Source organism: Leopardus geoffroyi, chromosome C1 (assembly GCF_018350155.1).
Source record: "Leopardus geoffroyi isolate Oge1 chromosome C1, O.geoffroyi_Oge1_pat1.0, whole genome shotgun sequence".
NCBI classification, from domain to species: domain Eukaryota; kingdom Metazoa; phylum Chordata; class Mammalia; order Carnivora; family Felidae; genus Leopardus; species Leopardus geoffroyi.
The window spans coordinates 219,108,424-219,127,446 of record NC_059328.1 but is presented as its reverse complement, the minus strand read 5'-3'; the positions used below and the strand labels follow the sequence as shown (position 1 = coordinate 219,127,446).

General features: G+C 53.4%; 1 protein-coding gene across 4 annotated transcripts in view; it reads right to left on the bottom strand.

Annotated features, from left to right (window-relative positions):
* UBE2F (ubiquitin conjugating enzyme E2 F (putative)) overlaps window positions 1–18,175 on the bottom strand; it is a 54,484-nt gene extending 36,309 nt beyond the window's left edge. For 2 of the 4 annotated variants that reach the window (XM_045481924.1, XM_045481925.1), the window contains exons 1-2: window positions 17,899–18,170; window positions 13,239–13,372 (exon numbers count right to left, since the gene is read on the bottom strand). In XM_045481924.1, the coding sequence (XP_045337880.1) occupies window positions 13,239–13,356 (118 nt within the window). In that variant the 5' untranslated portion in view covers window positions 13,357–13,372; window positions 17,899–18,170. Of the gene's footprint in view, window positions 1–3,366; window positions 3,397–13,238; window positions 13,373–17,898 lie in introns of all 4 variants that reach the window. The other 2 variants (XR_006713266.1, XM_045481923.1) reach the window with 2 other exon arrangements.
* Window positions 18,176–19,023: the final 848 nt, after the last annotated feature.

Genomic DNA, 19,023 nt, shown 5'->3' with positions numbered 1-19,023 from the left:
CTCAAGCATGAGATGATACAAAGGTCCAGAGAGGTTCGGCAACCAGCCCAGAATCACACAGGTTATCAACAGAAGGTTGAGTTCCCAAATTAAAGACTAGTTCATGGCTCTTTTCCTCATACCACACCTCACGACTTCAGAAACAGGCTGGTGTGATGCGTAAAAGCCATACAAAACTGTTAGCAGGGTTTCTTCCTTTATCAATCTCTGAGAAAATCATTGTAGAGTGAAAGGTAACTTGGTCTACAAGAGCAAGAAGGGGTCTTAGAGATTACACCGTCACACATTCCTTATCTTACAAACAAAGAAACTGGGAGCCACGTGCCCAAACCACACGTGTGAACCGCACATGGAATTACTGGAATATGCTTCATTCTTCCTCATCTTTCTTTTTAAAAATTTTTAATGTTTATTCATTTTTGAGAGAGAGAGAGAGAGAGAGAGAGCGGGCGAGCATGAGTGGGGGAGGGGCAGACTGAGAGAGAGACACAGAATCCGAAGCAGACTCCAGGCTCTGAGCTGTCAGCACAGAGCCTGACGTGGGGCTCAAACCTACAAACTATGAGCTGATGTCAGACGCCCAACCGACTGAACCACCCCAGGCACCCCATTCTTCCTAATCTTAACTTGAAATGATAAATGCTATCTTTCCGGTGAGATGTATGTAACAAAAATGTACGACAAGGGCTTAGAAAATGTTCACGGATCAGCTGAAGTTGGCATCATTCATTTGTTTTTAATACTTGGCATTCTCCTTCATTTTGGTAAAGGTATAGATGTAGAAACCCATCCTTCTAGAACAAATTGGCCCACCAATAATAAATAAGTTACCAGGTAGATTAAAAGACAATAAAACTACCGAAAGAACCAAACATCTTAAAACTCAAAAAAAGCCTAACAACCACCACAAAAAGTGAAAAGTCAGGTTTTCGTTTTAGTTCAATGCAAGGGCTGTATGAAAACCCGGGACCCTAGCCTTTCCTCTGCCTGCGGGCACAGGCTAGCACGTGCATGCTTCTATCTATCTGAGAGGGAACGTGTGGTTTCGCCAACAGAGAGACCTCTATAAACTTGCCTGCACAGAGCTCCAAACTAGTTCTCGACGCGATGCGTACAAGCAGCACTCTCACATGGCAAGTTATTTTCTTTTCCTTCGTTAACACTTTAGACAGATACTAAGGATTTATTCTCCGGTGGCTCCTTGTTTGCTCTGTGATGAGATCTGTACTTTTGGAAAGCATGGCTTACTTGTACAAACGAACTTGGACTTCCCTGACTCTGACGGGGCAGAGGGAAGGGAGAAAGTGAGAAAAGAGGCAGATAGCACATACTTTTTTTTATCTGATACCTGGGCCATCAAGGCTAGCAAGATACCTTTTTCAGACCTAAGGTAGAAATTAAAATTCTGGCTTGAGAGCCAATTACACAGTTTTTATAATTTTTTTAAAGTAAGTTCCAGGTCCAACGTGGGGCTTGAACTCACGACCCTGACCTCAAGAGTCACGTGCTCTACCGACTGAGCCAGTTTGTTTTTAAACCAAAATTTTAGATAAAGCTGAAGCTATCCTTCTCTACGGGCTAAAACCCAACAATCTCTGTCAGAGTCTTACTTAAGGACAAAATGAACCATGTGTAAGCGGTAACTTCTTATGGTCTTTGATTAAGCATATGCATGTGTATATACATAAACCCTTTAAGAGAACCCCAAGACACTTCCTTCCAGTTCTGACTAGAAGAAAACTTTGAGGTCAAGCAATTCAGGGATTCTTTTTTTTTTTTAATGTTTGTTTATTTTTGAAAGAGAGAGAGAGAGACAAGGCGTGAGCAGGGGAGGGCAGGGAGAGAGGGAGACACAGAATCCGAAGCAGGCTCCACGCTCCCAGCTGTCAGCACAGAGCTCGACTCGGGGCTTGATCTAACCTGAGCCGAAGTCGGGTGCTTAACCGACTGAGCCACCCAGGCACCCCTAATTCAGGGATCTTTAAGACGTTTTTGACTGAGACCCCCACTAAGAAGCCTATTTTATATCACAACCCACCGCACCCATATGTAAATACCATACGTTAAAAAGAATTTTTCAGGAAACTGTGTGTACTTACCCTTACAAATGATTCTGCAACCACTTCAGGTGCACCCACCACCGTACTTCTAACTTTAGTTGGTGGCGGGAACGGACCCTCTCTGACCTGTGTCAGGTGGGCCAGATACCAAGTTCTCTCGAGCATTCGCCCAGACCAGGAGACCAACGTACAAAATATTTCGCCTACACTGACAAACATCCTCAACCTCAGAACTGTTTTTTTCTTTCTTTTTTTTTTTTTTAACATTTATTTATTTTTGAGACAGAGACAGAGCATGAACAGGGGAGGGTCAGAGAAAGAGGGAGACACAGAATCTGAAACAGGCTCCAGGTTCTGAGCTGTCAGCACAGAGCCCAACGTGGAGCTTGAACTCACGGACCGCGAGATCATGACCTGAGCCGAAGTCGGACGCTTAACCGACTGAGCCGCCCAGGCGCCCCAGAACTGTTTTTAACCAAGTATGATGATAAAAAGTCCTAATTTAAAAAAATACTAAAATGGTCAAAGCTTTCAGGCTTTAGTGGTCTTACACAATATGCTAAGTTTGGGAAGGGATTAGTAACAGGAAAAAACCGCACCTTTGACACATCACACAAACGAGCTGCCTGGGGAGTGAGCCTGCTCACAGGTGAAGACCACACCGTGGGTTTCTGTGCCTGGGCAGGAAGGACCGAGCACGGTGAGGACAGCTGGTGACATGGGGGTACATAGCCACCCCAGCCCATGCACAGAGAGAAATTACAAGTAAGCACTTTGTGGACCAAAAAAGTGGTGCCGTCACTCACAAAAATACGACTGTCTGTCATCGATTTATATCTTTTCACTCAAAGAGGACGTGAGACAGGGGCGCCTGGGTGGCTCATTCGGTTGAACATCCAACTCTTGATTTCGGCTTAGGTCATGATCTGATGGTTCGTGAGATCGAGCCCCGTGTCTCTCTCTCCCTCTCTCTCTGCCCCTCCCCAGCTCATGCACGTGCACTCTCTCAAAAAAAAGGACAAAAAGACGATGTGGGACAGAATGCTGTGGAAGACACAAAACCTAGCCAAAGCACCTCTGCCATAACAAGGAGAGAGACAGCACTGCCGTGCTGCTCTCAGAAAGATGGTAAATACCTCACTCTTATCAGAGCCCTGAAAAACTTCCACCTGTTTGCACAAAATTAAAACTTACTCCTAACACACAAAACCAGGCTCTGGGCTCTGCAAGATTATTGCAACGTAAAGAGCTTCTCCGTGCAGTTACCCTGCAGCATTTCCGGTCTGAATGTGGACGCTGTACTTACACGGTAAATTAGCCTCAAGCTCTGCAACCTCTGTGGAAACAAAGAGACCGTCGTTAATATCCATCAACTCTGCACAGAAAATCCCTGCTCTAACCTAGCAACTTCTTCCGGAACGCCGCGGAACAAAACAGACCGAAGTAACTGAAATCTACACTTGGTCTACCGTTTAAGACTTCAAGCCGTGGAATCGCTTTCAAATACACAAAGGGACTTGCGGGATGCCGGCAGATACGGTCACAGGCCCCTGAAAACGTACTTGGTATAAATGAAAATACTTTAAAATTCACACAGAAATCCCCCATAGGTAAACGGTCACTGGAGTCTTTTTGAAAGTCTTGTTCCCCCACACAGAGGAACTGCTGCCCTTGGAACGTGATTTATATACGCACCTGTGTCTCTTCTGGTTCTTTCAGACCTGTCTTCCCATGCAGGCTTGCCCCGTGTGTGCTGCAACTTTTCCAGTGAGAGAAAACTCTGCCTCCTGCCAGGGTCTGCTATCTGTTAACATCTCGCGACTGCCCAAGGAGCAGGGCTCGGTGCCGCAGTCCCCGGCCCCTCCACTCAGCAGTGAAGCCCGGCGCCCCTCTGCCGGGACAAAGCTGCAGACACCCCACTCCGACTGCTAAGAGCGGAGCTCTGGGGATACCCGGAAAGAAGCAGGCAGGCAAGTCATCAGTGCCTCAGAAACGACAACGCGCTCTGGGGTCCTGGGGGCACAGAGGCCCCCACCCGCTGTGGAGACTAGAGAAAGGAGGTCTGTGGGCCAGGCTTTCAAGAATAGGTAGAATTAAGTCCAGCAGAAGAGGAACGAAAAGGTTTGCCAAGGAGGGAAGTTAGTGACGGGCGAGAGCATGGAGCACAGACAAGCACAGGAAGGAGAAGGTGCGCAGGGCAGCCAGAGCAACGGGCACAAAACGGCAGAGCAATGAGAAACCAGGAGGGCTCTGCGCACGGCCTGGAGTTCTCAACTTGAATCTGCAGAAATAGGGAGCAGAGGGCCATTTCTACCAAGTTTCCAAACTTTCCTCGAGAGGACAACTTCAGAAAGGGCAAAGCGGAGGTCTGGTGACCTATGACACGAGGCGGCCAGGGCCTAGCAAAGGCAGGGACAGTCAGAGAGCCTGAGGGCACAGGTCTGCCCGCTGTGTGTGGGGCGGGGGGGGGGGGGGGGGGGGGGGATCCAAGATGGTACCGAGAGCTGAGCTGCTGGGGAAGTCCTGGGAGGAAGAAGCTGCAATCCGGGCACACGGCCAGGGCCAAAGAGACCCCGTGGTGACGCCACCTGGACCTCATGAGACTGACAGGGGAGGCTGGCAAAAAGAATGAAGCTCGGCAGAGAGCACAGAGTCACTCAGGACAAACAGGAGGAAAAAGAGGAGACACGTGGGGAACGTAAGTGATTCAAGAGACAGACTGGTCCCAGGGAAATGAGGCCCCGGTCGAGGCCACCGGATGCGGATCGGACCCCGCTGAGGGTCCTCGAAACGGCAGGAAGGCAGGTGGCAAGATGGAAACCAGATTCCAAAAAACTAAGAAGTAAATGGGGGGCCAAAACACAGAAGCAGTGGGTAGGGCGATTCCTTCAAGTGAAGTGTGGAACGGTGGGCAGGGAAGGGACGGGGGCGCCATGACCTTGGGAAGCTGAACACGGAGCGCGTCAGCGGGAAGACAGGCAGGCAGACGACTCCACTCTGAGGCTGAGAGCTGGAGGCCCACAGGCCTTTAGTATCAGCTACTTGAGAATCTGGGTACAGACAGGCGGCCCACTAAATGTGTCCACTCTGGGCTCCAGGTATCTGGAATGGGCATTCAGAAAAGTGGAGTGGGGCAGAGATGGGGGGAGTGAGGGAGTGGAAAGGTGCTCACGTGGTTCTACAGTGTTCTGTCCAGTGCCCTAGCTGGGGAGAGCGTCCTCACTCCTGAGAAAAGGAGCAGATCTCTTCAGCGGAGCCGGGCACGGAGAGAGGAGTGACAGTTCATTATCGTCTTGCTGTGATTGGAAAAGGAACGAGTTCTGTGGTGAGGTGCAGGCCTGGGAAGTCTCTTTTCCTGGCCACCTGGCGTCATGGCACATTTTACATTTAAAATCCAGTCACTTGATAAAACGTAAGGATAATCCTATGTACATTCACTATCATTTTCTTCTAATGAGCACTGTGAACTTTGGTTTCGTCTTTCTGACTGGCCCGTTCTCACCGTCCTGGGGCCAGGGCACTCGCTAAAGAAAACCTCAAACCGCAAGGCGGGCCGAGGCCAAAGTGCTACCCGCTCCGAGGACACCGATACCAGACCCTCCGAGGCCCTCCCAGGGCCACACTCCGCTCTGGCGGCTCACACAGGGCATTCGTTTTATCAAAAAAGTGTACATTTTAACAAATGAGTCATTCATGTTAATCACTTCAAAATAAATGTTACCTGGGGGCGCCTGGGTGGCTCAGTCGATTAAGGGTGTTAAGCGTCTGACTCTTGGATTTCGGCTCAGGTCATTATCTTACTGTTTATGAGACAGAGCTCACATTAGTGAGCACAGAGCCTGCTTAGGATTCTCCCTCTCTCCCTCTCTCTGCCCCTCTCCTGCTCACACATGCACACTCTCTCTCTCAAAATAAACATTTAAGAGAATAAAATACCTACATAAAATGTATGTTTTTAAACTGTATTTACATATTTTATTACACTACCACTTAGCTTGTTGCTAAGAACTTACAAGAAACCGTCCTTGAGGGCCCTCGTCTTGAGAGACTGAGGCCGGAACTGGCTGTCCCCGGCAAGCCTATCCCGTCTAGTTGTGAAACTCTGGTAGTCCAGTGTGCCCAGAGGATCTGAGGAGGAGGGGGCCACAAAACAGAAGCAAAATGTCTAAGGCGGCCGCCTGGTGCCAAGGGTTGGGGAAGAGCGAGGGCAGGACGCAGGAGGACAGCAAGGCACTGACCAGGGGCACGGTGGTGACCGAGCAACAGAAGCGGACCCCTGCACCACCACGAAGGGGCGTCGGGGCCAGAGGCCTGTGTCCAGAGGAAGCCCTACTGTAGAACAGGAATCCTCCGGCCTGGCTGCATATAGAGTTTTCTGCTGTTCTGCCCACTTATCAAACAACAGCTTTGGTGAGGTACAATTTACCAGAAAACAGGCCCACTCTAACTGTACGATTCAATAATTTTTAGTTAAAACCTGGAGTTGTGCATTCGTCACCATAACCTAGTACCTGCTCAGCTTTTACCGCTCCTAGCCCTGTGCGGACCCACTACACCAGGAGGTGTACGTGGGGCCCAGGCCTCTGAATGTTTTACCCTCCCCAGGTACAGGAAACCGCCACAGGCTACTTGGCCACGCTCAGATATTCGCACGCAGACGTTTACACAGATGGATTTGATAACTTCACGTTGTAGTCTAGAATTTCAGCTCCAAAGATGAGCGTTATGCTTCCATTTCTAGGTTCGGTGTCACTCAGTCAAGGAGAGTGGACAAGGGCTGGGAGAGCCCCACCATGGTCAGGGCCGCTGCGAGGTTTTGGTCCAAGCGCAGGCAGGGAGCGCAATCTTGGGAGCACGACAATTTCAATCAAGATGCTCAGCATTTTAGCTCAGCCTAGTGCAGTAGATAAAATAAGCCACACACTCCCATGGAGCTGTCACAAATGACACAGTTCGTCTACACTTCAAATGATGGCAAATAAGAATTTATTAACATCAGTAGTCATACCTTAGAATCTACGTACAAGAAGCCTACGGCCAAAGAAATGAGCGAATTGCTTTACACGTTCGAGAGGCCTCGTAGCAAAGCGGTGGCCCTTCCCTGGATGACCTCACTGCCTGCAGGACACTACCCCTACCTGTAAAATAGCAAGACACTCAGCTGTTTTTAACCTGCTGAAGTCTCGCCTGTTCCAAGACGCTAACCCCTCTACACCTTACTGGCCCTACCTTTCATCTTGCACAATTCCGTGGCTGCACAACTTCCTCTGAAAACTTAGACTCTTCTCCTTTCTCACTAAAAAGCAAACCACAGAGCCCACTCGAAGCATGCCTGCACTGAAATACCAGATTACAAGATCCACCTGATGACCGCGGTGGCCCTCACACGGCACATATCCGCCCCTTTCTGCCACAGGCTGCTCGCAGCACAGCGCTCTTATTGTTTCCACACTGCCTGCCACTCAAATCTGCACACTCTTCATGGCAGGGCTGTACGGTGTGACCCAGCCCTGCAACCCTAGCACTCGGTCTGGGGCTTGGCACACACACAGGTCGCTCAGGAAATGCTTAGCAGATAAGCACACTTGCCGGAAAGCTGGCGGTGCTCCTGGTGCGCATGTCCCGAGAGTGAGAAGCCCTTCTCCTCATGCAGTTAGGGACCAATGCATTCCAAAGGTGCTGTGGAAGTGTGTTCCCCCTGAGTTCCTATGTTGAAGCCCTAACCCTGTCCCCACATGTGATGGCATTAGGAGGTGGGCCCTTCAGGAGGCGATCAGAATTAGATGCGGTCATGAGGGTGGGGCCTTCACAATGGCATTAGTGCCCTTGGAAGAAGAGACACCAGGTGCCTGCGGGCCAGGAAGGGGGTCCTGACTGGAACCGAATCCGCTGATGCCTTGATTTTGGACTTCCCAGGCCTTTGAGCCACGAGAAATAAATGTGTTGCTGAAACCACCCAATCTATAGTATTTGCTTACGGCAGCTTGAGCTAAGACAAAAGGTCAGTCACAGACGCAGGTGGTTCTTGGCAAACGCCAGCTCCAAGCCCCACCAGGCAGGCCAGCTGGGCCGCCCCACCCAGTCACCCAGCTAGCGATGCAGCTACCTCCCAGAAGCCTTGATTACCTCCTTCGGCCTGAACCACTACCTCCGAGATTTCTTTGACCAGAACTTTCTCTCAGCTTCCCGCCTGTCTTCATGCACTGAGCACCCCTTCTGTGCTCTCAGCATCCACGCGCAGTGCCCTTATCTGGGAGACACCCGAACTAAGGGCAGCAGCTCTCCCAGAGACGGCACCGCCTGCGCCCAGGCCTGAGGACCCCACGGACCCTCACCTCAGCCCTTCCGCTCCGTCTAGGGCCCTTCAGCAGCACACTGCACCCACGGTCCCTTTCACACTCAGGGAGCGAGGCCGCAACCCTGAAAAGCAGCACAGCTGCCGCAGCGGAGACTGGTATCGATGGGAATGGAGCCCAAGGCCCCCACCACCCCCACTCTCAACAGGAGTGGACAAGGGCAACTTGAAACCTCATCCGCCTTCCACAACCCTCCCCGCCCCCCTGGGCTACCGGGCCCACCCACGTGGGGCCACCAACCTTGCTGGGCGGCTTCAGTGGTATTCTTGGGGCCAGCTGCCTTAGCTCCATGTTAGCAGGACTCCTCCTTCTAGGCCACTGCTCTACTTCTTAAAATACATACTGTAGCGGGGCGCCTGGGTAGCTAGGTCGGCTAAGTGTCCGACTTCAGCTCAGGTCACGATCTCCACGGTCTGTAAGTTCGAGCCCCACGTCGGGCTCTGTGCTGACAGCTCGGAGCCTGGAGTCTGCTTTGGATTCCGTGTCTCCCTCTCTCTCTGTCCCTCCCCCTCTCTCTCTCACTCAAAAATAAACATTAAATAAATAAATAACACATACATACATACATACTGTAGTTCTGCTGAGTACTCTGCCAACATGGCAAGCCCAACCCCGAGCCCACCCCCAGAGTCCTGGGCAGGGCCTGGCATGACAACAGCAGCTCTGGAGAACAATGAAAGATTCTCTTTCCCCCACTCTTCCAGGAACTGCACTGGAACGGGCCTTCCTATCCCATCCCATGACCAGACTGCTCATGTGGACACAGCAGTTCACCTGAGGCCCCGCGTGGCACCCCAAGGACACATCTGCACCCTAGGCCCTGGGGAACACATGCAGGTGGGCAGCCAGGCCTCTCTGCTCCAGGCCTGGAGCGTGGACAGCCACACAGCACAGCCCCAGAAGCAGAAACCACCTGGGGTGCAGGGGTTGATACACATTCATTCTGTCTTGTTCCCCTAATTCCAGGACTGACCCTGAACTCAGCTCGGTCCAAGTCTCCACACTGAACAAGGACTCACAGAGGTGAAAGGTTCCTGCTGGCATGCCTGGAGCCTCTTGGGGTCTTCGGGGGTCACTAACAGGCTGGCACACAGCTGGACTAAAATGTTTGTTGAGTGAAAAAAGGAAAGAACACAAAGACACATATGATCCCATTGTACAAAAGGGGCTAAGCTTCTGCCGGATGAGACTCTAGCTCAGTGGCCCCATAAAGGTCCGCCAGGAACTTAGTCCCACCTGCCCTGTGGCTAAAAACACTGGCCATGGTTCCCCAGTTCGGCCCAGACCTGCACAGATCTGACACGCTCTCCACAGTGTCCCCAGGTCCTAGGATTCAGGGCAGACAGCAGCTCCCAGTCTTAGCCTGGAAATACTCAATTGTTCTGCAGCCTCCAGGGGCTGCTGCTGCTGCTGCTGCTATAAGCCATCACCCCAGTTCCAGCCTGGAGGACGTCTCTGACAGTTACCCATGAGATGCGGATGAAAAGGTGGTATGACCAAGGTGCCAGCACAGCTGAGAGGCCCCCCCTGGCCGGCTGCTCCCAGGCAGGCTTTGGTTTTTCCAGGGAGAGGGACTCCGGCCTCCCAGAGGCAAGAACAGGAACAGGAGCCTCAGCTGTGCAGCCACAACTGGCCCTGCCAACCTCTGCTCTCTCCCACCACCCATCCGCTCCGCCCTACAGCCATCTGCACCAAGCCACATCCCAACCTCTGGGCGACAGGATTCACCCCCACCCAGGCCTCCCCCCCACCACACATGGCTGTCTGCACATGGCCTTCAGCTCTCAGTCCTTCTGGGAACTGGGTGGGCTGCACAGACTCCCCGACTCCAGGACACAACCCTCTCGGGGCTTGTCCCGGTGGACAACTGATCAACACAGAGCAGGAAGACCTGACCATCTCGTCTGACTGGGGACAGCTCCGAAGGCTGCACCTGCCGAAGCAGGGGCTGTCTGGGGCCTTCCCCAAAGCTCCATTTCTTACTCTGTCTGAGCCTGCCTCCTTCCTTTCCCTCCACAGGTATCAGTCCCAGTGACACTGCTTCCTAACGCTCCTGCTGGCAAATTCTGCATTCCCAGGAACCCAGCCCATGGCACCGACTTGCAATACGCTTTTGTGTAACCTAATGATCCTCATGAGTAACATTCTCACGTGAGTCCAAGTCACAGCCCAGGACGACAGTCTTACTGAACTCGGACGTCCGACTTCTCTCAAAGTTCCCAGAGGGGGCCTCCCCGGCCTCCCCTAATCACCCCCTGAGTGCCCCAAAATGCTACGGACTCCTGGACTCCACACACCACTTCCACCATCAGAAACCTGCAGAATGAAAACCTCTGCCCCACCCGGCCAAGTAAAGGAGTGCCCTAGGTGCAGACCAGGCGATCAGGGACCATCAGAGCACCCTTTAGTATGCACTGGTTTTTCACAGCCCCCAGTCTCAGGTCAGGCCCACCCCTGCTCTCTACCCACCCTCCACCACAAGCCCAAACTGCTCACCCCTCAGCCAGCCCAGCTTGGGCCAACAGCCACCTAGGGCAGACAGAGGGCAGGCCACGTGAGGGGTGTTACTGAGCCCTGCTACCCACAACTACCCCAGAAACCTGATCATCACCAGTGTCGTAGGAGGATGGAAACAGGTGGCCTCATGAGGTGGTTCTTTCTGCACCTCTCTCTGATGAGTCTCACAAGGTCAAGGACCTTAGCAGGGCCCTGTAAACCCCGTCAAAGACATCTGTCCTGGGAGGTGGAGCAGAATCCAGCTTTGTGGGCCTCAATGGGCCCCTCTGGGCTGCATTGGGTCCTAGAGCCATTTGAGAGCTGGCAGGTGAATCCCTGAGCAGGTGCAAGGTGTGCAGGAGCCCTTGCACCCCCCCCCCCCCCGAATGCTCTTTTCAGTGGACTTGCACTTCTGCTCATTCAGATCTTGCTTGCCGGGTCTGCTCCCCCAGCGCCTGCCCCACCCCAAAACGTGGGTCTGGCTCTCCTGCTACAATAATACTGTTGTAATCTGGGCAAGTTTTTTAACCTCTCTGAGCCTCAGTTCCTCAGCGACAAAATGAACCACCCACCTGCCAAGGCTTAGCAAAAGGTAAATGACAACTGCCTTATAAAGTGTCCAACGGAGGGCCTGGCCCGTGTGCCCAGTGTACAAAAGCTGCTATGAACCATGACAAGGGATACGGTGAAGCAGCCGGGACAGTCTACTCGTGGCTCCCCACCTGCTCCTCCTCAGCTAACATCTGGGCCTTCCTCACTGTAACTCCCAGGCACTAAAATACCCTCCACTTGAGGACAGCGTCAACACCGCTAACCCCTTCCTCGGTTTGCGTGGCTCCTGGCTTCCTCTGCAGATGGAACCCTCGAGCCAGCATCTTGGAAAGAGATTCAAGTCCTATCAGGCCCATCAGGCGAGGAGCCGCGTCCCGCGTCCCACCTGACTCCCTCAGCGCCATCACAAATTCTGAATTCAATCTGACGGCATGGGTAGAGTATCAAAACGTAAAAAATGCTTTTTCCTCCATCGTTACCCCATCATCCATCTGGCCGGATAAACCCGAGCTAAGGCAAGGTGCAGGAAGAGTGAGGAGGAGGGCACCGCTGAAGACTCCCCGAACCTGACGCCTTCCTGGCCCCCACTCCCACCCAAGGGCAGCGCTGATTTGCTTCTGAGAAGGACAACAGTGCGTTCACACATCCCAGCTCTCCTGCCATTAGGTCCGTTTCAGGACATACGAATGCCAGTAACCTCACGGGGTCTGCCTGCTGCAGCATGAAAACAGGCAGCCCTAACTGCGTGGCCCTTCTTTGCTTCCTAGCTCTACACACTTAAATGCAAACACATGCCATAAAGTAAAAAGTGCTGCAAGTTCTAAGCTCTTAGGGCAGGAACTATTTCTTTTTTTTTTTTTAATATGTAATTTATTGTCAAACTGTTTATTTCCATACAACACCCAGTGCTCATCCCAAAAGGTGCCCTCCTCAATGCCCATCACCCGACCTCCCCTCCCCCCCACCCCCCATCAACCCTCAGTTTGTTATCAGCTTTTAAGAGTCTCTTATGCTTTGTCTCTCTCCCTCTCTAACCTCTTTTTTTTTTCTTCCCCTCCCCCATGGACTTCTAAGTTTCTCAGGATCCACATCTTCTGTAGTCTCACGACCCTCGGAAACTCTCTCTGCACCTGACAGCTGTAAGTCTGTTCGAAGACTGAACGCAAAAGTTCCGTACCAACACGGGCATATTCACAGACACGCACACTCATACACGTTACACAAACCCTTCTCCAAAGACGAGAGTTCCAGGCCACTGTTATTAACTCTGTCAAGGGAACTACTTGGTACAAGGCTGTCCTCAGGCTGTGACTTGAATAAAGTACAGAAGGATGCTGAGAGATGACTGAATCCCACTCCCTCCCCGTACAGACCAGAAACTGGTGCCGAGGTGTGGGACAGGGACCCTGGAGCTTCTTGTGATTGAGCACAAGAAAGGAAGGGACTCCCCGGCCCCACGCACACCAGCCAGCCAGACGGCACCGGGACCAGTCCTCGGCCTGCTGGCCCCCCAGCACCCACATCCTTCCGCTAGCATCCCGGCAGCCCCTGCAGAGCACAACCCGAGTGCGTGAGACACGCCGTGCTTTCTTGCCGTCGGCGTTCCCGCAGTGCGCACAGTACAAAGTCCTTGGAAGTGACAAGCAAGCACGTCCTTCAACACTTTCAAGTAAGTATTTCTATTCAGCAACAGGCCACTGCGCATCCCAGAAGAGCCTCCAGTCAGACTTCATTTTGTTACAGGATAGAAAACAGCTCACATGGATGACATCACCTTTAACAAGCAGCCTGTCTCTCACAGACACCCTCCGAGTGGAGTCGGAAGCCGTGGCTGACGTCCGGGACCCTTTGAGACCGTCATCCCGCTTCAGTTTGCTCGCAAGCGTCAGCATTACTGCCACCTTTCCCCTGAAAGACAGACCGAGGGCAGGGTTAAAGTCACATCTCTAGACAAAGACTGGAAACCGAAGACAATAAAATAAGGTGGCTAACAGTTTCCTAGAACTTCGTTACAGAAAAACTCAGTATGTGAGGTGCGTTCCTAAGAATGGATTCCTTCATAATCAATTTGGGAAATCTCTATGCTATCCTGTATAAGTCTGATTTCTTAAAGCGTTAATGAGAATTTTAAAGAGAGAGCCATGGGGCACCTAAGCGGCTCAGCTGGTTGAGCGTCCGACTCTTGATTTTAGCTCAGGTCATGATCTCATGGTTTATGAGTTCAAGCCCCAAATCAAGCTCTGTGCCGACAGCTCCGAGCCTGCTTGGGATTCTCTCTTCCTCCCTCTCTGCCCCTCCCCTGCTCTCTCTCTCAAAATACATAACCTTAAAAAAAAAAAGAACTTAAAAAGGAAGAGCCATGCATTTAACATTCACTGGACACCAGGCCTTGGGACGTACTGGTAACAGGGCTCCCCCTGAGCTGGTGGTCGAGCAGAGCCTCCACCAACGGGTTCCACGTGGGCTCACCACTACCCACCGGTTAAGTGTGCCCTTCCCCGATGCACGGCCCATGCACCTGTGGTGCGGCCCCACAGTGCCCGGCCCACTCAGACTTGCGGGGAGCATCAGCCCTGATGAGGGAGCCACGCAACGCTTTGTTTTCCTTCTTCCTCTAACAAACGCGTGGCTGGAACCTTAAGAACCATCTTTGCACTTACTTATGATGTGTCTTATTTACATTTTTTAGGCAGTATCAACATGGATATTAAGTTATAATTAATGCACCAAACTGGATTCTCTTCACTGGCTGCTTCCAGCTCATCTGTGTTTCAGGCACCCCCACTGAAAGCTCACTGGGAAGGACAATAAAGATCAAACACAAAAATTGGTCACCAGCCCAATATTTCCATAATTTCCTTTGTTACTTTAATATTATTTCCCTTCAATACCACTCTGATTGTTTTCAAAAGAAACCTAAAACTTCCAAATGAAAAACTTGACCCAAACACAAAACTTTTAGTGTGAGGCCAACCTATTGAATGCCAAAATAAGAACCCCCCTCCCATTGGTATTTGTAACCATTAAAAAAAAATTTTTTTTTTAATGTTTATTATTTTTGAGACAATACGAGAGACAGAGTGCAAGCAGCGGGGGGCAGACAGAGGGAGATACAGAATCCGAAGTGGGCTCCAGGCTCTCAGCTGTCAGCCCAGAACCCAGCGCAGGGATGGAAGTCACGAACCGTGAGATCATGACCTGAGCCGAAAGTCAGACGCTTAACCGACTGAGCCACTCAGGCGCCCCTATTTGTAACCATTTTTAACCCAGATTCCTAACATAGCTTTTCACACCATCTTCTGTGTACCTCCCCCTTCTCCAAAGACTGGTGGATTTTATTTTCCATTATTTGTACCATAAAAAAAAAAAAAAAAAAAAAAAATACTGAATAAGATCTTCTGCATTGTATGTGACCTACACATAAACACACACCTAACCCCTTTAAGAACCATTGGTCCAAATGCTTCAAAAGATGGTTCTATTACACACAGGGTTCACAAGCTCCTAACATTTCAAATCTGGAAAGGATTTCTCCCTCCAACCCCCAATTCCCTCTCTTTTTTACTGATGTGGATCCTGTGACAATGGGGGCCCAGGAACGGCCTAGTCTGGGGCCACTCAGCTGCTAGGAGCAGTCACCGAAGAAACGTTAGTTTCCCTCTTGGAGATGATGAGCACATTTCGGTCTTGAGTGTGGTGACGGCTTCAGGGCTGTACGTGTACGTCAAGACTGATCTAACTGCATACTTTAAACGTGCAGTTTCACGTACTTCAATCACACCTCAATAAAGCTGACACAAACGTGAAAAGATACCAACACTGGTTTCTGCACTGCCACCTGACCACGCCATCCCCGCAGGTGAACCTACACAGCAGCCTGGACCATAACCACCAAATGCACATCTTCTCGGCTTTACCCAGGGCAGGGAGGTGTCCGTTCAGGGACCTCACAAGGAGGTGCCTGGCAGTGGGACAGAGTCAGAAACACCCATGGGGGCTCCCGCCTGCAGCACCACCTACAGCTGGGCTCTCTTGCTCAGTCCCCACCTGGCATGATCTGGTCCGGAATCCCTTCGGCAGATGTGGATCAGAAAACAGTGTTTGCCTCCCCAGCCAAGCCCCATGCCACACACCCAGCCTTGAGCACATCAGTCCTGCCACATGGTCAGGGTTGCTGTAGACAAGACGTGCACCTTCACGCAGTCTGCTCGGCTTGTACCCTCTAGCTGACCGTGCCAATACAAAGACGGCAACAGTGAAACAAGAGCCCGGCGTGCATGAAGAGAGTTCTAGTCCTAGGAAAGTTATAACAAAGAGTCCGGAGGAGCAAGTGCCAGGGCAGGGCACACGCCTGGTCCACACCCAGCTCCCTGGGACCTGCACCGAAGGAGCCGCTCAGAGGGTCCTGGCAAGACTCGTTGGCAAAGAAAGGCTCTCATCAAGACACTGTTCCGTGTCACTGCTCCTGAGGATTCGGCTTCTTTTATAAGCCTACTACCCCACACCAAAGTGGGCAGAATACGCCCCGAACTCAACCCCACCCGGAGTCGGATTCCTGGCTTCTTCAACAAATCTGTGGCCCTTAATAAATACACTGGGCACTGACTGCAAGGGATAAAGACGATGACACTCGTGTTTTGCTGTCCCTCGAAGGGAAGACTAAACTTACTTTCCTAGCATTCTAAGAAACCCAAGTGTATAATGACCACCTATCTCTCCATCTGTATCATTACCACAGGCCACTTCGGGGATAAACCTAAGGCCTAATTTGGAACGTTTCCATAGCTGTTAAGTTAATTCTCCACAAAGAGACTGGAACAAAAAGAATTATTCAAACTGTCAAGAAGTTTGCTTCCGAATCCTCTTTGCCTTCTGTAATATGCTTCACCCACGGAAGACCCGGCTTAAAACTGGACGGTCCCTTTGCCGCAAGTTCCGCCCCATTAAGGCAGCACTTTTGGGGACAGATCAGCCGTATCGAGTGGCGTCCACGGTCTCTAAATGCCACAAGCCCCAACTGGCCCATTCAAGTTTCTCTTCTGGGTGGCAGTTGCTCTGACTGTTCAAAAAAGATTCTGGCGTGCTATTTACTAGTCTCATCGTCCACGTTTACTCGGCATTCCGGCCTACGGCCGCAGGGTCAGGCCATGCCACCTGTGCAGGGACACCAGGGGCCAGTCAGCTCACGGGGTGAGGAAGTCATTTACAATCCTTCCTGCTGTGGAAAAGTCCCAATCTTACAGTAAAAGGTAGAACTGCAGGTCACTGGAGAACAACCAACTTCTCTAACCACAGTGGCCCAAGTCAGGGCACAAAAAAGTCCACGGACTCCCCTCCTCCTTCAGAATGCCAGGGCCCCGAAACCCCACCTGGGAGGGGAGTCCCCCTGCTTGGCTGACAGACCTTGAGAGCCCAACCCTTTATTTTCATCCGCAAACCCGCCCCCTCCTGCACTGCCTACTAGTAAATCGGGGTGGGGGTCCTCCAGCCGCACACCCCCACCCTGCTGTCCCCCACCACTCACCCTCATCCCCATACCCAGCCAGAAATCCTCCGGCAAGCTGGCCTCCAACCCCTGCTCCTCAACAACACCTTGCCCGTTTCTGGAAGCTTCTGTTCAATCTGGTGCTGTCCAGGTCTGGCGTGCCCTCCGTCCCTTTCCACCTAATCCTACTCCTTCCTCAGGACAGCAGATTCTGACATCTCCTCCAGGAAACCTTCTCCGGCCACTCCCGATCCCTCCAGTCCCCGCTCCGGGGCTGGAGGGAATGCAGAAAGGGCAGGGCCCAGATCCCTCCTGTGACAGATGAGGAAACTGAGCCCAGGGCGCGGAGGGCCACACCCAAGATTACACACCAGCGGGACCAGGTCTGGCATCCGAGACCCAGTGGTACGGATGGCTCCAAGACGCCCTCCCCCTCGGCGCCCCCCTCGGTGCGGACGAACCCCTCCACCCAGCCGCGGCCGCCCCCACCGCGGGGCAGCTGCAGGCAGGCGGGCGAGGCGGGAGTCCCGCTCCTCACCCCCGCCGCTCTCCAGGCCCGGCCTGACTCCCGAGGCGGGGAGGAGCCGGGCGGCCTGCGTCCGGGTCCCGCTTCCCCCGGCCACGGCGGGCTGGTGACCTTGGGCTCCGTTGCCTTCTGGACAATGCGGCCGGCAGCTCCCCGGCGACGGCGGGCGCGAGCGAGGCCGTGCGAGCGCCGGCACAAGCAGGCGCTCGCTGCGGGCTGCCCCTCGAGCCCGGCGGCGGCCGGCGCCCCGGCCTTTCCCGGCCAGGCCGCCCGGCCCCGCGTCCCCGGCCCCCGGCCGTGAGGAGCGCGCGGCCTGAGGCGGCCCCGGCGCCGCCCGCCCGCCCGCCAGCCCGCCCGCGGCACCGGCGGCGCCTGGAGGCCCGCGGCCGCCCCTCGCCCGCCGCGGGGCCGCGCGCTCCTCACCTGGGCACCCCGAGACAGGCGAGGCGGGCCCGGCACCCAACACCATGCCCGGCCGGCCGGCGGCGGCGGCGGCAGCGGCGAGACGCGGCCCCTCTCAGCCGCACCGGCTCGGGGCGGCGGGACCGGAAGTGGCGGGGCGGGGACTCGGCCGCTCTCGCCCGCGGCGGCAGCGACTGCAGCGGGCGCTTTAAAAAAAAAATTCAAAGCCCCGACGAACTTTATTTGGAGCCTGACACGCGAACAGCGGCGTGCGCCCGCCGGGGCTGGGCTCGGCGACTAGCCGCCCGGGCCTCGCTCATTGGCCGAGAGTGCGTCCGGGGGCGGGCGTGAACTCGCCGCCTCTGCTGATTGGAGAGTAGCGGCCAGGGGCGGGGTTTCCCAGGCTGTTCCGGGAGCCTGCGCACCCGCGTGTCCGGGGCTCGGAGCTGCAGTTCCTACTTCCATTGATTTCGTCGTGTGCCGCGCCTTGATCTGCGGCCCAGGGGTGCTGGGCGCTGCCTGCGCTGGAGGAGTGGCTGGGCACCAGCTGACCGCCTCGGTGGTTGGGGCGCTCGCTGTGTACCCGGCACAGTGCCCAGGGTGCAAAGGACCGGCCGCCCCAGAGCCTGGCGGGGGGGGGGGGGAGAGGGGGGAGAGGGGGGAAGCGGTCGGACGTGCAGCAGTCGCCAACCCCCGGCGTGCTAAGGCGCAGCCTGCAGGAGTGCATCGGCGCTTTCCTGATCTTATCTGAAAGGCTTTTATTCCCCTTTTCGTCTCCTACACATCTGTAAAGTACTTTATCTAGATTTCTAGCTTGTTGAGTACACATTCTCACGTCCGTGTCTGTCTCTGTGATTGAAATAGGCGCTGGGTTCGGGGGTGGGGGTGGAATCAGACAAGGGTCCTGGAGGAATGGTCATCTGAAAGATGAGGTTCACCACGTGGACTGGGAAGAAAGAGCCAAGGAGTTAGAATTTTGTTTCCAGAAGCCCCGTTGAATGGGGAGTGACTAAGTTTTCTTTCTGAAAGAAGCTTCTGGCTCTCAGTGAGCTGGTGGGAGAGGAGCCAGGCAGGGAGGAGACCCGAGTCAGGAAGACCAGTGAGGAACACAACTCTTGGTTATTCCTTCTGTTTTGGAACACTCCC